The sequence below is a fragment of the Zeus faber genome (genome assembly GCF_960531495.2).
Source record: "Zeus faber genome assembly, chromosome: 12".
NCBI classification, from domain to species: Eukaryota; Metazoa; Chordata; class Actinopteri; order Zeiformes; family Zeidae; genus Zeus; species Zeus faber.
The window spans coordinates 21528095-21545687 of record NC_137196.1 but is presented as its reverse complement, the minus strand read 5'-3'; the positions used below and the strand labels follow the sequence as shown (position 1 = coordinate 21545687).

General features: G+C 42.9%; 3 protein-coding genes across 4 annotated transcripts; 2 read left to right on the top strand and 1 right to left on the bottom strand.

Moving 5' to 3' along the window:
* Positions 1–9973: 9973 nt before the first annotated feature.
* tsen15 (TSEN15 tRNA splicing endonuclease subunit) lies at positions 9974–10910 on the top strand (the record flags this gene model as incomplete). Its single annotated transcript, XM_080010434.1, has 4 exons — positions 9974–10054; positions 10151–10232; positions 10412–10547; positions 10730–10910. The coding sequence occupies 4 exons, from the start codon at positions 9974–9976 to the stop codon at positions 10899–10901; spliced, it is 471 nt and encodes a 156-aa protein (XP_079866560.1). The 3' UTR covers positions 10902–10910.
* A 1251-nt stretch (positions 10911–12161) lies between these two features.
* On the bottom strand, positions 12162–14638 carry LOC307238258 (uncharacterized protein C1orf21 homolog). 2 transcript variants are annotated; one of them, XM_080011187.1, is made up of 6 exons: positions 14526–14638; positions 13363–13510; positions 12728–12807; positions 12538–12608; positions 12379–12442; positions 12162–12236 (listed from the first exon to the last, which is right to left on the bottom strand). In XM_080011187.1, the coding sequence occupies exons 2-6, from the start codon at positions 13451–13453 to the stop codon at positions 12198–12200; spliced, it is 345 nt and encodes a 114-aa protein (XP_079867313.1). In that variant the 5' UTR covers positions 13454–13510; positions 14526–14638; the 3' UTR covers positions 12162–12197. The 2 variants fall into 2 exon arrangements, with proteins under 2 accessions (XP_079867313.1, XP_079867314.1); XM_080011188.1 differs by having other exon boundaries at positions 12166–12236; positions 12379–12439.
* Positions 14639–15317: 679 nt separating this feature from the next.
* Positions 15318–17278, top strand: sec22ba (SEC22 homolog B, vesicle trafficking protein a). The gene is made up of 5 exons (XM_080010714.1): positions 15318–15500; positions 15648–15757; positions 15899–16059; positions 16425–16571; positions 16690–17278. Exons 1-5 carry the CDS (start codon positions 15426–15428, stop codon positions 16842–16844), a joined length of 648 nt encoding a protein of 215 aa, XP_079866840.1. The 5' UTR covers positions 15318–15425; the 3' UTR covers positions 16845–17278.
* The last annotated feature ends 315 nt before the right edge of the window (positions 17279–17593 follow it).

Below are 17593 nucleotides of genomic sequence, written 5' to 3'. Positions count from 1 at the left end.
GATTGGTTGATGTCATGAACCGCCTTTAGCGTCCAGGAAGCCGAAGAAGTGTTTCAGTCATCGGTAAAGTTGACGCGTGCAGAAAACATGTTTAAACGATGGATGTGAACGGTCTGAATTGCGGTGTCAAGGACATGGAATGGACGCCGCTATTTTATATTCGCGCTCGGTGCGTTAGAATGAATTATACTTATAAGAACGAAACCACGGAGCACTGGTGCATTGTGAGAAATTATATAAATTCCCAAACTACATTCTATTTGGCATTTACCCCAAACCCTCCGTGAGGTGTCGACGTGATACGACGGGGAAAGTTTATACCCGAAAATGTTCTTGTTGACATGTGAGAACCGTGAGGCAGACGGACATGCGGCTCAATGGCTGCCCCGTGCTGGCCGTGTACAAGTCATACTTACCTGGCAGGGGAGACACCATGATCATGAAGGTGGTTCACCCAGGGCGAGGCTCAGCCATTGCACTCCGGTTGTGCTGACCCCTGCGAATTCCCCAAATGTGGGAATCTCGACTGCATAATTTCTGGTAGTGGGGGACTGCGTTCGCGCTCTCCCCTGATCTGATGTTAAATGAAATTATAACGATGTTGATTTGGAATCTCATGGACTCTGTGGTGACCTAAAACATGAACTGTAAAAATTCATTAATTTATCTGGTACCAAACCAACATCCTGTTTATAACAATTATATTTTACTGTTAAAGATAATTACTACTGCATACTGCAACAGGAGTGTCAAACTCATTGTAGTTCCTAGGTTGGATTGGTCAAAGTGAAGTTGGTATCAAGCTTATGAATTTACAGTTTGGTAATTATGTAGGTAGGTAAATAGGTATAACGTTTAGAAATTTAACAAATTCTGTATAATTTCATGAAAAACAATGACTCAATATCTTAAACAGCGATTCATTAGGCTGTATCTATTATTCACCTATATTGTACATATACTGTATATTTTAATCTGGCCTCTCTCACTTTTCCTCTAATATACTCATTCTTAATCCTGTCCATCCTTGTCACTCCTGATGAAGATTTTCGCTGCCCTCCCTCCCTCCCATTCAGGCACATGGAGATGGTTTGGACACGTGTGTAGGAGAGATGAGAGTTACATTGGGAGAAGGACGCTGAGAATGAAGCTGCCACGCCAGAGGAAAAGAGGAAGGCCAAAGAGAAGGTTTATGGATGTGGTGAGGGAGGGCATGCAGGCAGTCGGTGTCAGGGAGGAAGATGCGCAGAACAGAAGGTATCTGAGGCAGATGATCCGCTGTGGTGACCCCTAACGGGAGCAGCTCAATGAAGAAGAGGAAGAAGATTGTACATATATATTTTATATATTCACCTTTTTTGCCAAATCATCCTGAGGGCCAGATTGGACCCCTCTGCAAGCTAATTCCGGCCCACGACCTTATCTTTCACACACCTGCTCTAGAAAGTGCCCTTTTATATCTCCTTTCTGCCCCCGGGGGCACCAATTACCATCAGGGTTCATATTATATCTATTGTAACTCACTGGCCTCAATGTAAGGTACTTTCACTGCCAGTTCTTGAAATGTATGAATTTAATGAACAAAGTCTTTTTTTTTCCTTTTCCACAGGTACGTTAAAATTGCTTATCTGTACCTAAATGTAGGAGTTATGCCCAATCCACAGGTGGACACGAAAGCCTTTCTCAAGGGCTTTTTTCCAGGTAAAACCTCCAAGACCAGCTTGATATCAGTCGCCTTCATCCGTCATATCATCTGTTGTGACTTCAAACCAGTGACAGCACACGTCTGTCGAACAACTATCCTCTTTCGTCATTTCCTGCAGGTGTGCGACGAGATTAGAATACATTTAAAACGTGTTTTTAAACTGATGTTTTGGTGGAAACTGGAACTTCATTGAAGACTACGGCATAAACAGCGTGGACTGTTTCAAGTCATTCTTTTAGAAGGCTGCAAATACAGCGCTGCGGAGCATTATGGGAAACCACAGAAGTTATAAACATTATACAAAAATGTGTAAAGTATAAAGGGAAGTATTGGGCAGGGCGTGTGGGTCGGATACTGACATCTAGTGGCGATCGTCTGACATTTCGTCTAAGATGACGATAGACACGTCACCTGACTAATTTTCTGGTCTCCTATTGGTTGACATCAGAGCCAACCGCCAGCGTTCAGGAAACGGGACAAGAGTTATCGATCAGCAGAGTTTTCGCGTGCGAGGGAAAATAAAAGTTGTTTTTAAAATCATGGTCAAGGTGTAAACTGGAACATTGTCCAACACTGTGAAAGGAAACAACAAACAGCGACGTTTCCTACATTTGCTCGTCGCGCTCGGTCTGTTAAAAATAATTATTTTAGAAGGCAGCGGTGCATTATGGGAAACATACGGAAAGTCATTTATCTATTCGTCTGATTATTACGATAAATTATTTTAATTCATGGTCCTGGACCCTCCGTGGGGGTTTGTCGTGATGCGACGGGGAAAGTTTTATACCCAAACATATTCTTGTTGACATGTGAGAACCGTGAGGCAGACGGACATGCGGCTCAATGGCTGCCCCTTGCTGGCCGTGTACAAGTCATACTTACCTGGCAGGGGAGACACCATGATCATGAAGGTGGTTCACCCAGGGCGAGGCTCAGCCATTGCACTCCGGTTGTGCTGACCCCTGCGAATTCCTCAAATGTGGGAATCTCGACTGCATAATTTCTGGTAGTGGGGGACTGCGTTCGCGCTCTCCCCTGATTAAGTGTTGAATAAAACTATTAGAAGTACATCAGGTATTTATCAGATACTCAATGAGAGTAAAACTTGAACCAAAAATATTTCATCGTTAACAACATCCCGTCTCCTAATCTCTTCATCTGAAAAGCAACAAAAGGAGATATTTCTCAAATGTGAGGCTTTGTATAAAAATCAAAAGGACAGTAGATGTTTCTTAGTTGAAGTCTATAAATTATTATCTATAACTACTATAACAGTAAACCTCATAATGTACAGTTATTATTACTCATAGTCATTAATACCATTTTACTATGACAATGTTTCACAGTGTTTTCTTGATCTGCAAGGTGGTAGTTACTAGAATCCTCTCCTGTAGACACCTCTCTACAGTCCCAAATGTGGGAATCTCTACCGCAGCATTTCTGGTAGTAGGGGCTGCGTTGGGGTTCTCCCCTGATCACCCGTTCAATGGCACCTGATTCATGGGTTCTACTGTCATGGTGAAGCTTCAGAGGCGCATTTAACAACTCTAAGTATCACATGCTATGAGGAGTAAAAACTTTCAACTGTTAATTCATGTGGGGAGGTGCAGGTGTTTGTTTATGTGTGTATATTTTATGTATTTTTATGATTACATTTGTCTGTTCGTTAATACAGAGGTGTATTTTTTATTTTTTTTTATGTTGGGTTTTGTTTTAATTGTTATTCATTCTGTTTTATTTCATATTTGGATTTTCATATTTTATTCTATTGTTGTTATTACTGCCTATGTTTTGATGTGAGCTGCTGCCACATTGCGATTTCCCTAAAGTATCTGTCTGTCAGTCAGTCTATCTATCTACATGATTCAAGATTCAAGATTCAAGATTTTTTATTTGTCACATACATATACATACTTCCATACATATATGCAGTGAAATGTAATGCAACGCACCCGGTGATTGCACACAATATGTCCTAGGAAAAAATAAAAAAATAAAATAAAATAAAAAGTAGAAACATGTTTGCATAATAATATGCAAGCATTAGTATCGAGTTATTTGGGTTTTTACTTTCAAAGCCTGCCTAAACTCGACTCTGCACAGAAACCAACAGAGGACGCTGTCAACTCCACACCTTTTTCCTTCTTTAATTAGTAAATCAGAGAACCGGAACCATTCTTTCCTTCCCTCTCTTACAATAATGTGAATTAAATCAGGTTGGAAGGGCATTATTTTTAATATATTCATCCTGTCACTGTAAATATTCTCCAAATGTACATTTATCATTGATTACTTATTATCATTACTAGTTTTTTTTATTTTTATTATTAATATTAAATTATTTATTTTAAGAACATTTAAACTTTTAAGCACATTCCTCGTTATGCCTCTTTTAAATACTATTTATCTAAACTTTAAACGACATAAACAATGTTTGAAATCAGATTTTTTTTTTTTAACCTGACCTTTTAAACAAATCAAATCAAGCAGTATTCAGTTAAACGGGGTCACATTACTACCATGTATCCAACATAAATCATAATATCTACTCACAGATCAAACGCGTTATCAAATACAAACGAGTGTCCATACCAATAGCGTCTCTGCGGTTACCTAGGCTTGTTTCTCCTTGCAGGAACACACCCTACTGACCAAGCAAAAGGAATCCCCACCTGCCCAGCCCTCCTCATCGAAGCTGTTGTCTCTCTCCCTACCTGCACGCCGGGAGGCTGAGTTGAGGCTGAGTTGCACTGCTTCAATATTATTATCATTATTATTAATATTATTCATTGATTACTTAGGACTAGACTACCTAAATATGAGAGAAAAGTGGGAGAAAAACAATACAATTAAACAAAACCAGTTATGACTTAACAGTAAGAAATATATGTATGTACTGTCTGTACTGCTGCACACATCACATACTTACACATAAACCGATCAGCTATATATATACTATATGAAATGAAACAACAAACAGCGACGTTTCCTACATTTTCTCTTTGCGCTCCGTCTGTTTAAAGGAAATATTTTAGAAGGCAGCGGTGAATTATGAGAAACATAGGGAAAATTATTCATCTATTTGTCGGATTATTATGATCAATAATTTTAATTAATGGTCCTGGACCCTCCGTGGGGTGTTGTTGTGTTACGACGGGGACAGTTTATACCCCAAAATATTGTTGTTGACGTGTGAGAACCGTGCGGCAGACGGACATGAAGCAGAAGGCCTGACCCGTGCTGTCCATGTACTTACCTGGCAGAGGAGACACCATGGTCATGAAGGTGGTTCACACTTTCTGGGATCATTCCTAAGATTTGCCTCACCCTTGGATGTGGTGCATCGTATCGTTCTAAAAATTTGAGTGCAATAAAAAAAATGTATCCAAACAGGAATGAGGAGAGCACCATCTGTGTGTCAGCCAAACCTCAGAGTAGACATGAACGGCTGGAGCCCCATATTTCATACTTTTGCAGGGCAACATCAAAGTCCATGAAGTTAATCTGAGATGTGATTATTGCTTGCAGAAAACTCAGCCCGATATCCAGCCAGGGAGACTTGAAATATAGTCAACCACAGCAATTTTTGCCAGTCTCCAAGGAGATGTGCACCATGGTGAAAACCACTGTTTTGCTCTGTAGCCTGAACAGTGCAGTATGTTCTGTTTTTCTGCAACTGTAGCCCTTCACTACGAGTTTACACTGCACAATGGTAGCCAAGAGAGAGGCCCAAAGTGAAAACAACATTGATATCTCATCTAGACATGACCAGGTAGTGCTGTGATTTGATGTTCAGGATGTCCTGCTTAAAAGACATGTGCTTTCACTGACTAAGCCAAAGTACTGGTTGATGTGGCTGAATGGCTTCAGCAATTGGTATGCAAGACCGAAGACCGCCATCAGCCTCTCCTGCCTTTTTATGTTATTGTAACTTTGCTCTAGCAGGGTGATTATGAGAGATAGAGTTTTCATTTTTTATGGGGCCAAGCACACCGACTGAGCTAACCCGGGCAGTTGACGCTTGTGTTTTGGCCATAAAAAAATTTAAGCAACCAAAAAAAGAAAAGCTTCTTACTGACATAAAACAATTGTTCTTTATTGTTCACTTGCTTATATTAATGGCATGTTTTTTACTTGTCCATAGTTTTAATTTGAAAAACAGGGCACGGGATGCAGAGTAAGTAGTCAAGTTCAAACTGGAGTTTACCCCATGTACTATAACAGGGCATCACCCTGAATGCTTTGCACACCGAGACTGCCATAATTGTTACCGGCCATGGTAACATTTAGCACATTCGTTTTCCATCCTCACTTTGACCTACATCGGTGTGATATGGTATGGACGTGGTCCATCATATTGTTCTAAAAATTTGAATTCTATAAAAAAAATGATCCAAATAGAAATGAGGAGAGCACCATCTGTGTGTCAGCCAAACCTCAGAGTAGACATGAAAGGCTGAAGCCCCATATATCCTACTTTTGCAGGGCAACATCAAAGTCCATGAAGTTATTCTGAGATGTGATTATTGCTTGTTGAAAACTTAGCCCGATATCCAGCCAGGGGCACTTGAAATACAGTCCACCATGGCCATTTTTACCAGTGTCCAAGGAGATGTGCACTCTGGTGAAAACTAATGTTTTGCTCCATAGCCTGAACAGTGCAGTATGTTCTGTTTTTCTGCAACTGTAGTCCTTCACTACGTGTTTACACTGCACAATGGTAGCCAAGAGAGAGGCCCAAAGTGGAATGAACATTGAAATCTCATCTAGACATGAGCAGGTAGTGCTGTGATTTGAACTCAGGTTGTCCTGCCTAAAAGACATGTGCTTTCACTGGCTAGGCCAAAGTACTGGTTGATGTGGCTAAATGGCTTTAGCAATTGCTATGCAAGATGGATGACCCCCATCAGCTGCTCCTGCCTTTTTATGTGATTGAAACCTTGCTCTAGCAGGGTTATTATGAAAGATAGAGTTTTCATTTTTTATGAGGATTTTATGGGGATCCCCAGTTATGGGGATAATGTGTTCTGTTGTTGTTGAATGCTTTGCACACCTAGACTGCCATAATCGTAACCGGCCATTGTAACTTTTAGCACATTCGTTTTTCCATCCTCACTCTACCTACATGGGTGTGATATGGTATAAACGTGGTCCAAAGTTCAAAGTTCAAAGTGTTTTATTTGTCAAGTGTACAGTACAACACAAGGTCATTCGGTACAATGAAATTCTTGGGGCATGACAGGCAACAACTGCGTAGTGGGCATAAAAAGATAAAATAACAAGGCAACTATAAGGATATATATATGTACCTGTAGTTGTGGTGATGTACATTTAATTTACATAGGTGACTACAGATGTTGCAGGTTGAGAAGCCTGATGACCTGAGGGTAAAAACTGTTTGTGATTTTGGTAGTCTGTGCCTGGATGCTCCGGTAACGTTTACCAGACGGCAGCAGCGTGAACAGTCCAAAGCCTGGGTGGCTGTAGTCCTTTATGAGTTTCCATGCTTTCCTAAGGCATCGTTTGCTGTAAATGCCCTGCACGGAGGGGAGGTGGCAACCAATGATGCGCTGTGTCTTCACCACCCTCTGGAGCGCCTTGCGATCAGCAGCGGAGCAGCTGCCGTACCAGGCGGTGATGCAGCCAGTGAGAATGCTCTCAATGGTGCATCGGTAGAAGCTGGTGAGAGTCCTGACAGACATGCCAAACTTCTTGAGTCTCCTCAGGAAGAATAGGCGCTTTTGGGCAGTTTTTATTCCCGCGTCCGATTGCCTGGACCAGGAGCGGTCATCACTGATGGACACACCGAGGAACTTGAAGCAAGAGACTCTCTCCATTTCAGCTCCGTCGATGTGGATGGGGGTGTGCCCCCCCGCTGTCGTTTCCTGTAGTCCCGGATCATCTTTTCAGTCTTGCAGACGTTGACAGAGAGGTTGCAATCCTGGCACCATGTTGCCAAGACGCTGACCTCCTCTCTGTAGGAGGACTCATCGTTGTTGGAGATGAGACCTAGGATGGTGGTATCATCTGCAAACTTCAGGATGGTGTTGGTGCTGCGCGTGGCCACACAGTCAGGTGTGAGGAGGGCGTACAGGAGGGGATTGAGTACGCAGCCCTGCGGGGCTCCGGTGCTCAGGGTCAGTGCAGAGGAGGAGAGATTTCCCATTCTCACCACCTGGGGTCTGCCCGTCAGGAAGTTCAGGATCCAGTTACAGAGGGAGGTGTTAAGACCCAGGATCCAGAGCTTGGGAACAAGCTTAGCGGGCACAATTGTGTTGAATGCTGAGCTGTAATCTACAAACAGCATCCTCACGTATGTTTTGCTCTTGTCCGGGTGGAAGAGGGTGGTGTGCACTGCCAGGGCGATGTCGTCGTCCGTAGATCTGTTCGGGCGATATTCAAATTGAAGGGGGTCCAGGGTATCAGGAAGGGAGGAGCAGATGTGGGTTCTGACTAGCTGCTCGAAGCACTTCATGATGGTAGAGGTCAGTGCTACGGGGCGATAGTCATTCAGGCAGGTGATGGGTTGTTTCATTGGTACCAGGATAATGGTTGAATTGAGGATTAGTCTCTCCTTGACTTCCAAAATTAGGAATATCTAGGTTAACCTCCTCCTTGAAATCACTGCTGACTCGCAGCGGTAAGAAGATACAATCCTTTTTCTCTGTGCTTATCTCCCAAAGGAAAAGTAAGGTTATAAAACTAGAAGGTAAAAAGATAAAATAAACAAAAACAAAAAAAACCGAGAGAAGGTAATAAAACCAAGGAAGAGCTCCAAAATTGAAGGCTCAGAAAGACGTCGTTTGGAACATAAACTAATCCCCCATGACCTGAGTTAACAACATATTGATGTATGAAAGTGCTGAAAATAACGAAAACAAAAATAAAAATAAGTGAAAAGATAAAACAAAAGAAAAAAATAATAAAATAAATAAAAAATAAATAAAAATGGGAAATAACTGTTTGTGGTATTGTAAAGGACAAAAGAAAGTAAAATACGAAGGAGATGCGAAACGTATGCAGACAAGGGGACAAAATAACGTAAGGTACTTAGAAAAATGGAAAAAACATTATGATTTTAAGGGAAAGTTAGAGGTAGAAGAGTGTAAAAGGTTGGTGTCAGCGATAGACGGCAGATCAAAAGGGAGAGAAAAGCAGAGACGAAAGAATGGATATGAGGAAGCGAAAGCATGGTTAGCCAAAGCAGAGGCAAGACATAAGGGATAGCAAAGACAGAAGGAGAAAGGAAGGGAAAGATACACAGGTATCAGGTAGAGACAGGTAACAGGTAAAAACAAGTATCTATCAGTCGATACGCAAACATTATGAATAACTCTCATCTTGTATTGTGCTCAATTTTGGTGAAACACCACCTGACCTCCGAGTGAATATAATATATTAGATAAAATGTAGAATAACAATAAAAAACTAACTTTAAACATGAAATTGGTATTACAACAACATACTGTTAGACAATAAGTCTAAATAATTAACAATTCAACTGTTGAATAAGCCAAGAAATCATCAAGAAGCTAGAATAAATTGCAAAATACACTAACTAAAAATTAATTTGAAAATAAACAAAGAGCAATCACTTTGGTCTCATTTGCGGCTATTTTGAGCCATGGGTGTGTGTGTGTGTGTGTGTGTGTGTGTGTGTGTGTGTGTGTGTGTGTGTGTATGTGTGTGTGTATATATATATATATACACACACACACACACACACACACACACACACATACATACATATATATACACACACACACACACTCTGATATGTCGATATCGTATGTACATATTCGCACATTTTTACAAAGCTCTGTAGGTCCTCCCTAATAAGGACGAATATATATATATATACATACACACACACACACATACACACACACACACACACACACACACACACACACACACACACACACACACACACACACACACACACAGACACACACACACACTCTGATATGTCGATATCGTACGTACATATTCGCACATTTTTACAAAGCTCTGTAGGTCCTCCCTAAAAAGGACGTGTGGTAATATAAAATAGCGTTACAGTATTATTGGAGACCGGCGTCGTGGGCCTTTTAACGTCGACCATGGCAACAATTCCCACCCGGACGACTTGTACCGTCGGACATCGGCGAACCAATCAAAACGATGCAGCGTTTCAAAGCGCAGGGTGACGTCTGCCCACGCCGCCACCGCCGCGTTCACGGCCGCGTTTTTTCCTCGCGAATGTCCCGTATTACTTGAGTTGCCGCAATGGCGGAGGCGTCGCACGCGGCGGACGTGGACGCGTTGGGGGAGCCGTCCCCCCTCGTCGGCATTCTACGTCACCCAATGGTGAAGGGAGCAGGTGTCACCACTCCGATACAGCCCGAGGAACCCGGGCGGCCGTCGGCTAATGTTGAAAACCTCTCTCTCTCCCTCTCTCTCTAGTATCAGGAGATGTTGAGTTTAGATGTGGGTGACAGCGCTCAAGTCCACGCCGCCTTCCTTGTCTACATGGATCTCGTTGAAGGTGAGTTCCAAAAGGCTTTACCGTAACTGCACCACTGTAAGAGACGTCGTTGGAGCTCCGCTGGGAGACATAGTTGCATCCAAAACTGGGCTTACCTGTCCATTTTAGCTTGTGCCGTCAAGAGAGTGGGGCCGTTCCTCCTGCTTTCAACGTGTTCTTCCCCCCGTCCGTGTGTTCAGCTCGCCAGTGGAAGGAAGTGTCTGCCGCGAAATGCCCCGAGCTCCAGTCTGTGTTGTTGGAAGGAAGAGAAAAGGATGATGCACCCAGGCACACTGTCCTTCCCCTGCCCGTGCACCGGTCTCTGAGCCACAGAAGGTGATGCTGAAAATGCCCTCAACTTTTTCCCCTTTGGAAACCGCTGTATACTGTCCCTGCTCATTTCCATTTTTTAAGCATGCAGCTGTTACTTTTAAGACGAGGAAATGCATGTGCACTTGGACATTGACGCCCTCTGCCCCCCCCCCCCCCCGCCCCTTTCTCTTGATTCGAATGGGTAGTGTGCGTGTGGTGTTGGACAGGGGCTTTCCCATGTTGTTGTGTGCAGTGGCGTCTGATTCCAGCCTGGTCTATCAGAGGTTCACCGATGGACTAGTGACGCCAGACCCTCCTGCCGAGCCCGGCCAGGACCGGGGCCGCAGACAGCATCGCAAGAGACACCACCAACGCTGATCGTTCATCCTGGGAAGATTGCAAAAATCACTGCAGTCTTGTTTTGGCTGCATGAATGATTTATGAAAAGGAGACATGGGCCGACGGGTAAAATGGCTGCTGGTGGAAAAACGAAGCGTCCATGGATATGGCATGTGGCCAAAGCCGCCAAGGAAGCTACCAAAGTGCCGAAACCCAGTGAGTGATAGTTTTCAGAGAAAGGAATAGGTGACTGACTGGAGCATATCACGAATATCAGACAGAAGGCACTTAATTTACTTTCTGAGAAACTGAGTTGATTTCCCTATTCAAACAACGCCAGTATACACTGCTTTGAAAACGCTTTTTTTTTTATTTTACTAGAAAAAAACCCACAAAACAAATTAAAAAGAAAAAAGGATTAACAATTATAAACAGCAACATTTCACATGAGAGAGACAAATTGGACAGAACACTTTTCTAAGAATTTGCGCTAAATACCTCAATTGGAACTGATAATGAAGGGGCATTACCTGCCACCCTGTTGCTGTATGTGCATATGTGTATGATTTAATGGAACCACATTCCCTAGTAAGAAGAAGACTTGACTACATGAGACCATGATAAGAACAATTCAACCCTGAGCCTTATTCAACAAACACCCTACATCTTAACATAAATAGACATGGACAGAAATACACTGTATTTTATGGCCAAGATTTTGTATAAAAAGGTTAATACTGTCAAAATAAAGTGTATGGAATGCAGGAAGTCTACTACCCGTTGACTTTTTTAGGGGTGTCATTTACTGTATTGATGAAATGTTCCAAATTTCGCAGCTGGCAAATGGCACTGCTAGGTTATTATCATCTCAAATCTCCAACAAATTGTTTTCCAATACTTGGAGGATGCTTCATATACATGTCCATCTGTATTTCAGGTGAATCCCTGGTCCGGGGATTTGCACCAGTCGTTGCCAGTTGAGAGTGAAAACATCAGAAGTTCATTCTCTCCCTTTGTAGTGACATCATTGATTATAACAGTAAGCGTTCAAGTCCGGGTCTTGAAAGTCATTCTGCTCCAGGGCGGAAGCAAAAATATAGAGGTTCTCTAACTTTAAAGATCAATGTTGTGAACACTGTTCCTTGGGGGTCATCTGTCATGGGGCACTGACAACCGCAAGGGGTTGTAGGTAGGAGAAGGGGGCATGATTCAAGGTGCTTGATTCAAGTCAGTGTTGAGTGTTCTCAGGAGGGGGCAGTCCACACAAAGCCCCATCGACCGTGGTCTGATCCATCCGTTCCTTACACTGACCGATGACGGATATGACAGACGGTGCTATGTCATATCTTCCTCCTCAGAGCAATAGTCCTGCCCCTGTATACAAAACAAAGTAGAATTCACAATTATAACATACAGTTGCTGCCATGGATTCAGTTGTAAGACTTCCATTTAGAAAGGGTTTTTGGGGTTTTATGTTACAAAGTGTAGACATGAATTTATATTATAATTGTTTCACCTTCTCGATTTTCTCATCCAACATTTTGAAAAATTCTTGCTGGCTTTCTGAGGAGTGGATACTACTACAAGGAAACAAGGAGATTCATAGTAAATAACATGCATATTGATATTTTATAGCAAAATTATAACTCATTAAACAATAGTCAATCACACTCACAGTATCTTTCCATTTCCATTCGGTCTATTGTCATCTGTGAGTTGCCCTTTGCCAAGTAGGGCACTTTTCTCCTATAAGAGAAAAGTGCACACACTTTAGTACACACACAAGTACACACACAATTAGTAAATTTTCGGTTCTGCATGTAATGGTAAAATAGCGGAAAGAAAAGATTAAAAGTGCTACATACTGTACTGTCCTGGCTGTCTCTTGCCTCCTCTTCACTGCTGATGTACTTCACTTTCTCTGCCCCTTTCATCTTGTACTCATCTAGGAGAGAGGACACACGTGGCATAAGAGGAGTGGTGGGCAAGCAGAGGACTATCCACTCACATCCACTGTGATCAGCTAAATCTGGGTCAATAGTTTCCAGCACTTGGCAAAGTAATTATGTGCTTGAATTCTCACGCTTCAAAGTAAAGCCTTTCAACAACGGTTGGCAAGCAGCAGACACATGAGCTGTCACCCCCATTCTCCTCTCCCTCTCACGGTGGCTCTCACTCTTTGTTTTGAAGTAGAGGGAAACAATAAAGCAACAACTTTGGATCCATAGCAATATACGGATACTAATTCATTACATATATAGACATTAAATCTGCATTGATGTAACAATAGGGTTTTTTGGCCCCATGGGCCATAAACTCAACCTATAAGTCTATAAAAATGTGTACATTGAATATATCTGAGGAAAAGTTAATTTTGACAAATGCAGACAGAAAAATATTTAACTGCAAGGCACTTGTGAATGTTTGTGACCATTTGGGACTGCGTCTTGCTAAACCACACATCTTCCGATGGGGAAGGAGTGCTGCTCCCCAGACTGACCGGAGCGCAGGTCCCCGTTGCTGTAGGCTTTGCTCCTGCCCTCCTCGCCGCTGGGCACGGCAGACACCTGCTTGGCGGAGGTGCAGCCCATGTCCTCAGCCGCTGACCTCACAGGGGTGCATCACAGGCCGAGATGGAGAGTGTGGGTCTGGGAAGGAACACAGAACAGAGCAACAACGCTGCTTCATCAGATAGATGGATAACCGACATTCTATTAAAGTGAGTACTAGATAGATACTTTAAAAAGGGAATTATACAATAAACCTAAAAATGAACAACAAATAAAATAAATCGACTATAAACAATAAACCTAAAAATAAAAAGACAATTAACCTCTTCCATCAACTCACACAAATTGTGCGGACATGGATGATTAAAGCGACTTGGTCCAAACGCACAGGATATTGGCTCCGGTTCTTCTCGCGGCGATACAATGAAAGATGTGCGACGCACCGGGGCAGACCGGCCCCAACACACGGTGCCAGCTGCACCGCACAATGGGCCTTTCAGATCCTCGCCGTGCCGTAGTGGCAACGGGTCTTTTTTTTTTTTTTATTTTTTTTATTCCTGGATGGGGGTTTCCGTGCCACAGAGGATTAAAAACGGCTCTGCGCGCAAGTGCTTTCCTCCCTCTGATCGGCCCTCGAAACGCGTGATCTAATAATAACAACAACAACAATAATAATAATAATAATAATAATATTACGCCTTGATATATAGCGTTTTGGGCATTTCCCAACCCCACACGTTCTGTGTTGATGGTGCTGGTCCAGCTGCAGAGTCATCTGCTCTTGTCACATCTCAATAACCTGGTCTAGCATCTCCAACAGTGTAGATACCGGGGAAAGCGCTGCAGCTCCCAGAATATCACGCACGCACGCACACACACACACACACACACACACACACACGGACGCACGCACGCACGCACACACACACACACACACACACACACACACAGACACGCTTTGCACTCCTGCGACTTGTAAAGCACGTAAAGCATGAAGACAACCAGCCAATGCCTTTAACAAACAACAAGAAAATGCAGGAAATCGGCCTTTCCGGAGAGCCGCTCTGAAACGGGCTGCAGCGAGCAAAGCCATAAGGACGGACGGACGCAGCAGCAGCCGCAGCAGCAGCAGCAGCAACTGAACAACATTTACCATTTCGTGCAGGATGTGTCCACGGGTCCTTCCGCGTCTCTGGTGCTTCAGTTCGAAGTGGCGCTGCTGGCTCCCAACTGGAGGCGGGAGGGCGCCGCGTCTGGACACCGTCGCCGCATCTCGTTCAGGCAGGAGCAATCGAACGCCCCGTGCTCGTCGAACCGGCGCAGGGGGTGGGTGAGGTTGGGGGGGGGCTGAGGGCTGGCGCGCACCGTCTGGCTCTGCCGCCCCGGTGTAATACAAAAATAAAAAAATAAATGAAAACCTCCCGCCGGGACCCGACGAGAAGGACGCAAACAGCGGCGCGCCGCTCCTCCGTCGCGCCCTTTGTTTTGCGAAGCACATATTCGCGTTCGCTCCGCATCAAGATTATTTATTATTTATCGCTGGTGACGATTATAATAATTAAGCTTTTTTTTTAAACACATCATTTTTGTCTGATTGTAACTTATGCGAAGTGAATAAAATGTAATTGATTTTATTTTGCGTGTAACATTTTTTTTTTTTTACAGTAATGTAAACAAAATAAGCCTTCATTTATATTTATATATTTTATATTAGTTTTATTTTATTACGACCTTTATGCAGACCGTTTTGAATTATTCCAACAATAAAGCTATGACACTGATTAAAAAAAACAACAAGATTTGTCAAAAGTTAAAAACTCGGGTTTTATTGTTCTTAGACCTTCTGGGTTGTTGTTGTTGTTGTTGTTGTTGTTCTTTTTCTCTCTCGCTTCAAAACGATATCGGTTGCGACACGGAACCAATTGAGAGACGCACCGAGCACTTCCGGCCAACCGTCGTCGACGAAGTTGACAAGTTGAATGGCCGAAGTTTCCCCGTCTGCTTCGTGAGCGAACACACGACTCCGCCCGATGCGAACGCCGCCGGCACCGCCATGGTTTTACTCACGATGATCGCTCGGGTCGAGGACGGTCTACCGCTCGCTGCCTCGATACAGGAGGATGAACAGGTATGGATGGAGAAGCCCCTTTCCTCCGCGTTCATTCTACGTCACGCTTGCAACATTGGAAATCTATATTGTTGTTATTGGTTTATTATTATTTTTTATTATTATTATTATTATTTTCTTTTTTTACTCAATGCGTCTCCTCGCCAGTCAGGGAGAGACCTCCAGCAGCACCAGAACCAAGCCAAGCTGCTGTTCCGTAAGCTCAACGCCCAGAGTCCCACCAGGTGCACCCTGGAGGCGAGGGGCGTGGCCTTCCAGTGAGTACTCGCCCTGCGTCATCATCCACAGGATTAAAATCCAGGTTCAAAACAGAACAAAAATATCCGATGGATCAGGACTTTCGTCTGTCAGGGCCCAAAATTGACTCTGTTGTTACTGTATGTTTTTTTTTTTTTTAGTTATTTAATAGAGCACGGTGTGTGCTACCTGGTCCTCTGTGAAGCTGCTTTCCCCAAGAAGATGGCCTTTGGCTTCCTGGAGGACCTTCAAACGGAGTTCCACGAACAATACGGCAAGAGAGTGCCCACGGTGTCCAGACCATACTCTTTCATTGAGTTTGGTAAGCGATTTTTCTCATGACCCTCATTGTGCGGTTTCCCTTTATACACAACATGTAACTCAAAGTGCGTCACATTCATGGGAGGCAATCACGTAGTAGTCATTAATAGTTTAGTTAACTGGACATAAAGAAGAGAAAATAAGCAAAATGCACTTAATATAAATAAATATCATACTAAATGTCAGTTTTGGGGTATCAATTTAGTACGTTTAAAGAAAAATTAAACCTTTTGTCAGCGGAAGCAGCCTCCAGGTGGTCGCTCTCTGCCTTTTATATCAAATAATTATTATAAATATTTGGAAAGAATAAGCCCTCATTGAAAAGGGCGGTTTGACTGAGGTTGGAACAAATATCCACTATTTCAGACACGTACATCCAGAAGACGAAGAAGTCCTACATTGACAGCAGGGCCAGGAGGAAGTTTGGCAATATCAACACAGAGCTTCAAGATGTCCAAAGAATTATGGTGGCCAACATTGAAGAAGTCCTACAACGTGGAGAAGCCCTTTCTGGCAAGCGTATTTAAATCTTCACGACGGATCAGGCTGGTTATTCTCCAAATAACTTCTCTGTTGTGGTGATATACATAATGTCAACAAACATATAATGCTTCTTGTGTTTCTCCCACAGCCCTGGACACAAAAGCCAGCAATCTATCCAGCCTCTCAAAGAAGTACCGCGGTGATGCTAAATACCTCAATACCCGCTCTACCTATGCCAAGGTGGCTGCAGGGGCAGTGTTCTTCATTACACTCCTCATCTATGTGCGGTTCTGGTGGCTCTGATGGACAAAAAGGAAGGGGAGAGTCTTAGTCTTGTCTTTGAACACCCATCCACCACTCTGTTCCCGCTACATTCTTTATACAGCAAATTATTCATAAATGGGTTCCTTAGACGTTAGTTAACCAATTGGGGGGGGGAGAAATGCTTTTTACGTTTCCATTTTCAACAGGTTTTGCCATTTACACATATTGAGCCACATTATGTATGTGATCTGAGTTTTTTTCTGAAAAAAAAAAAAAAAAGGCCTATATACATCTCTACTTACTGGAACATTTAGGGGATGGAGAACTTGTTTTATCATTTATCATCATTTATCATCTACGTCATGCTATCGATGTAAATAACCATTTCCAAGGGCCTTATTGTATTGAGCCTATGGCAACTGATTACAAAATGTAGGTAATTGTGAAAAAGTTACTTTAAATAAAGATATATTTAGAACATTTCAACTTTTAATGCATTTGTATGAGTCAAAGTGGTTTTAGTCAGAGTACCGATGTGTCCATTGACTACACGAATTGGAGGCTCAGCATGTGCTTAATTGTTGTTAGTTGATGTCCGATGCAAAATAATGCTGTAAAAACAGATTTCTACTGCAACTAACTCTCTACAAGATAAGGAATCCCAAAAATGACATGCTTAATTGCCAACTCAAACGTGACAAAGATTTCCAAATCATCCTAACGCTGGCTGGGAAAGTACTTACTGGAGGAAAATGTACTTTGCAACACAGTGACATGGAATTAAGACC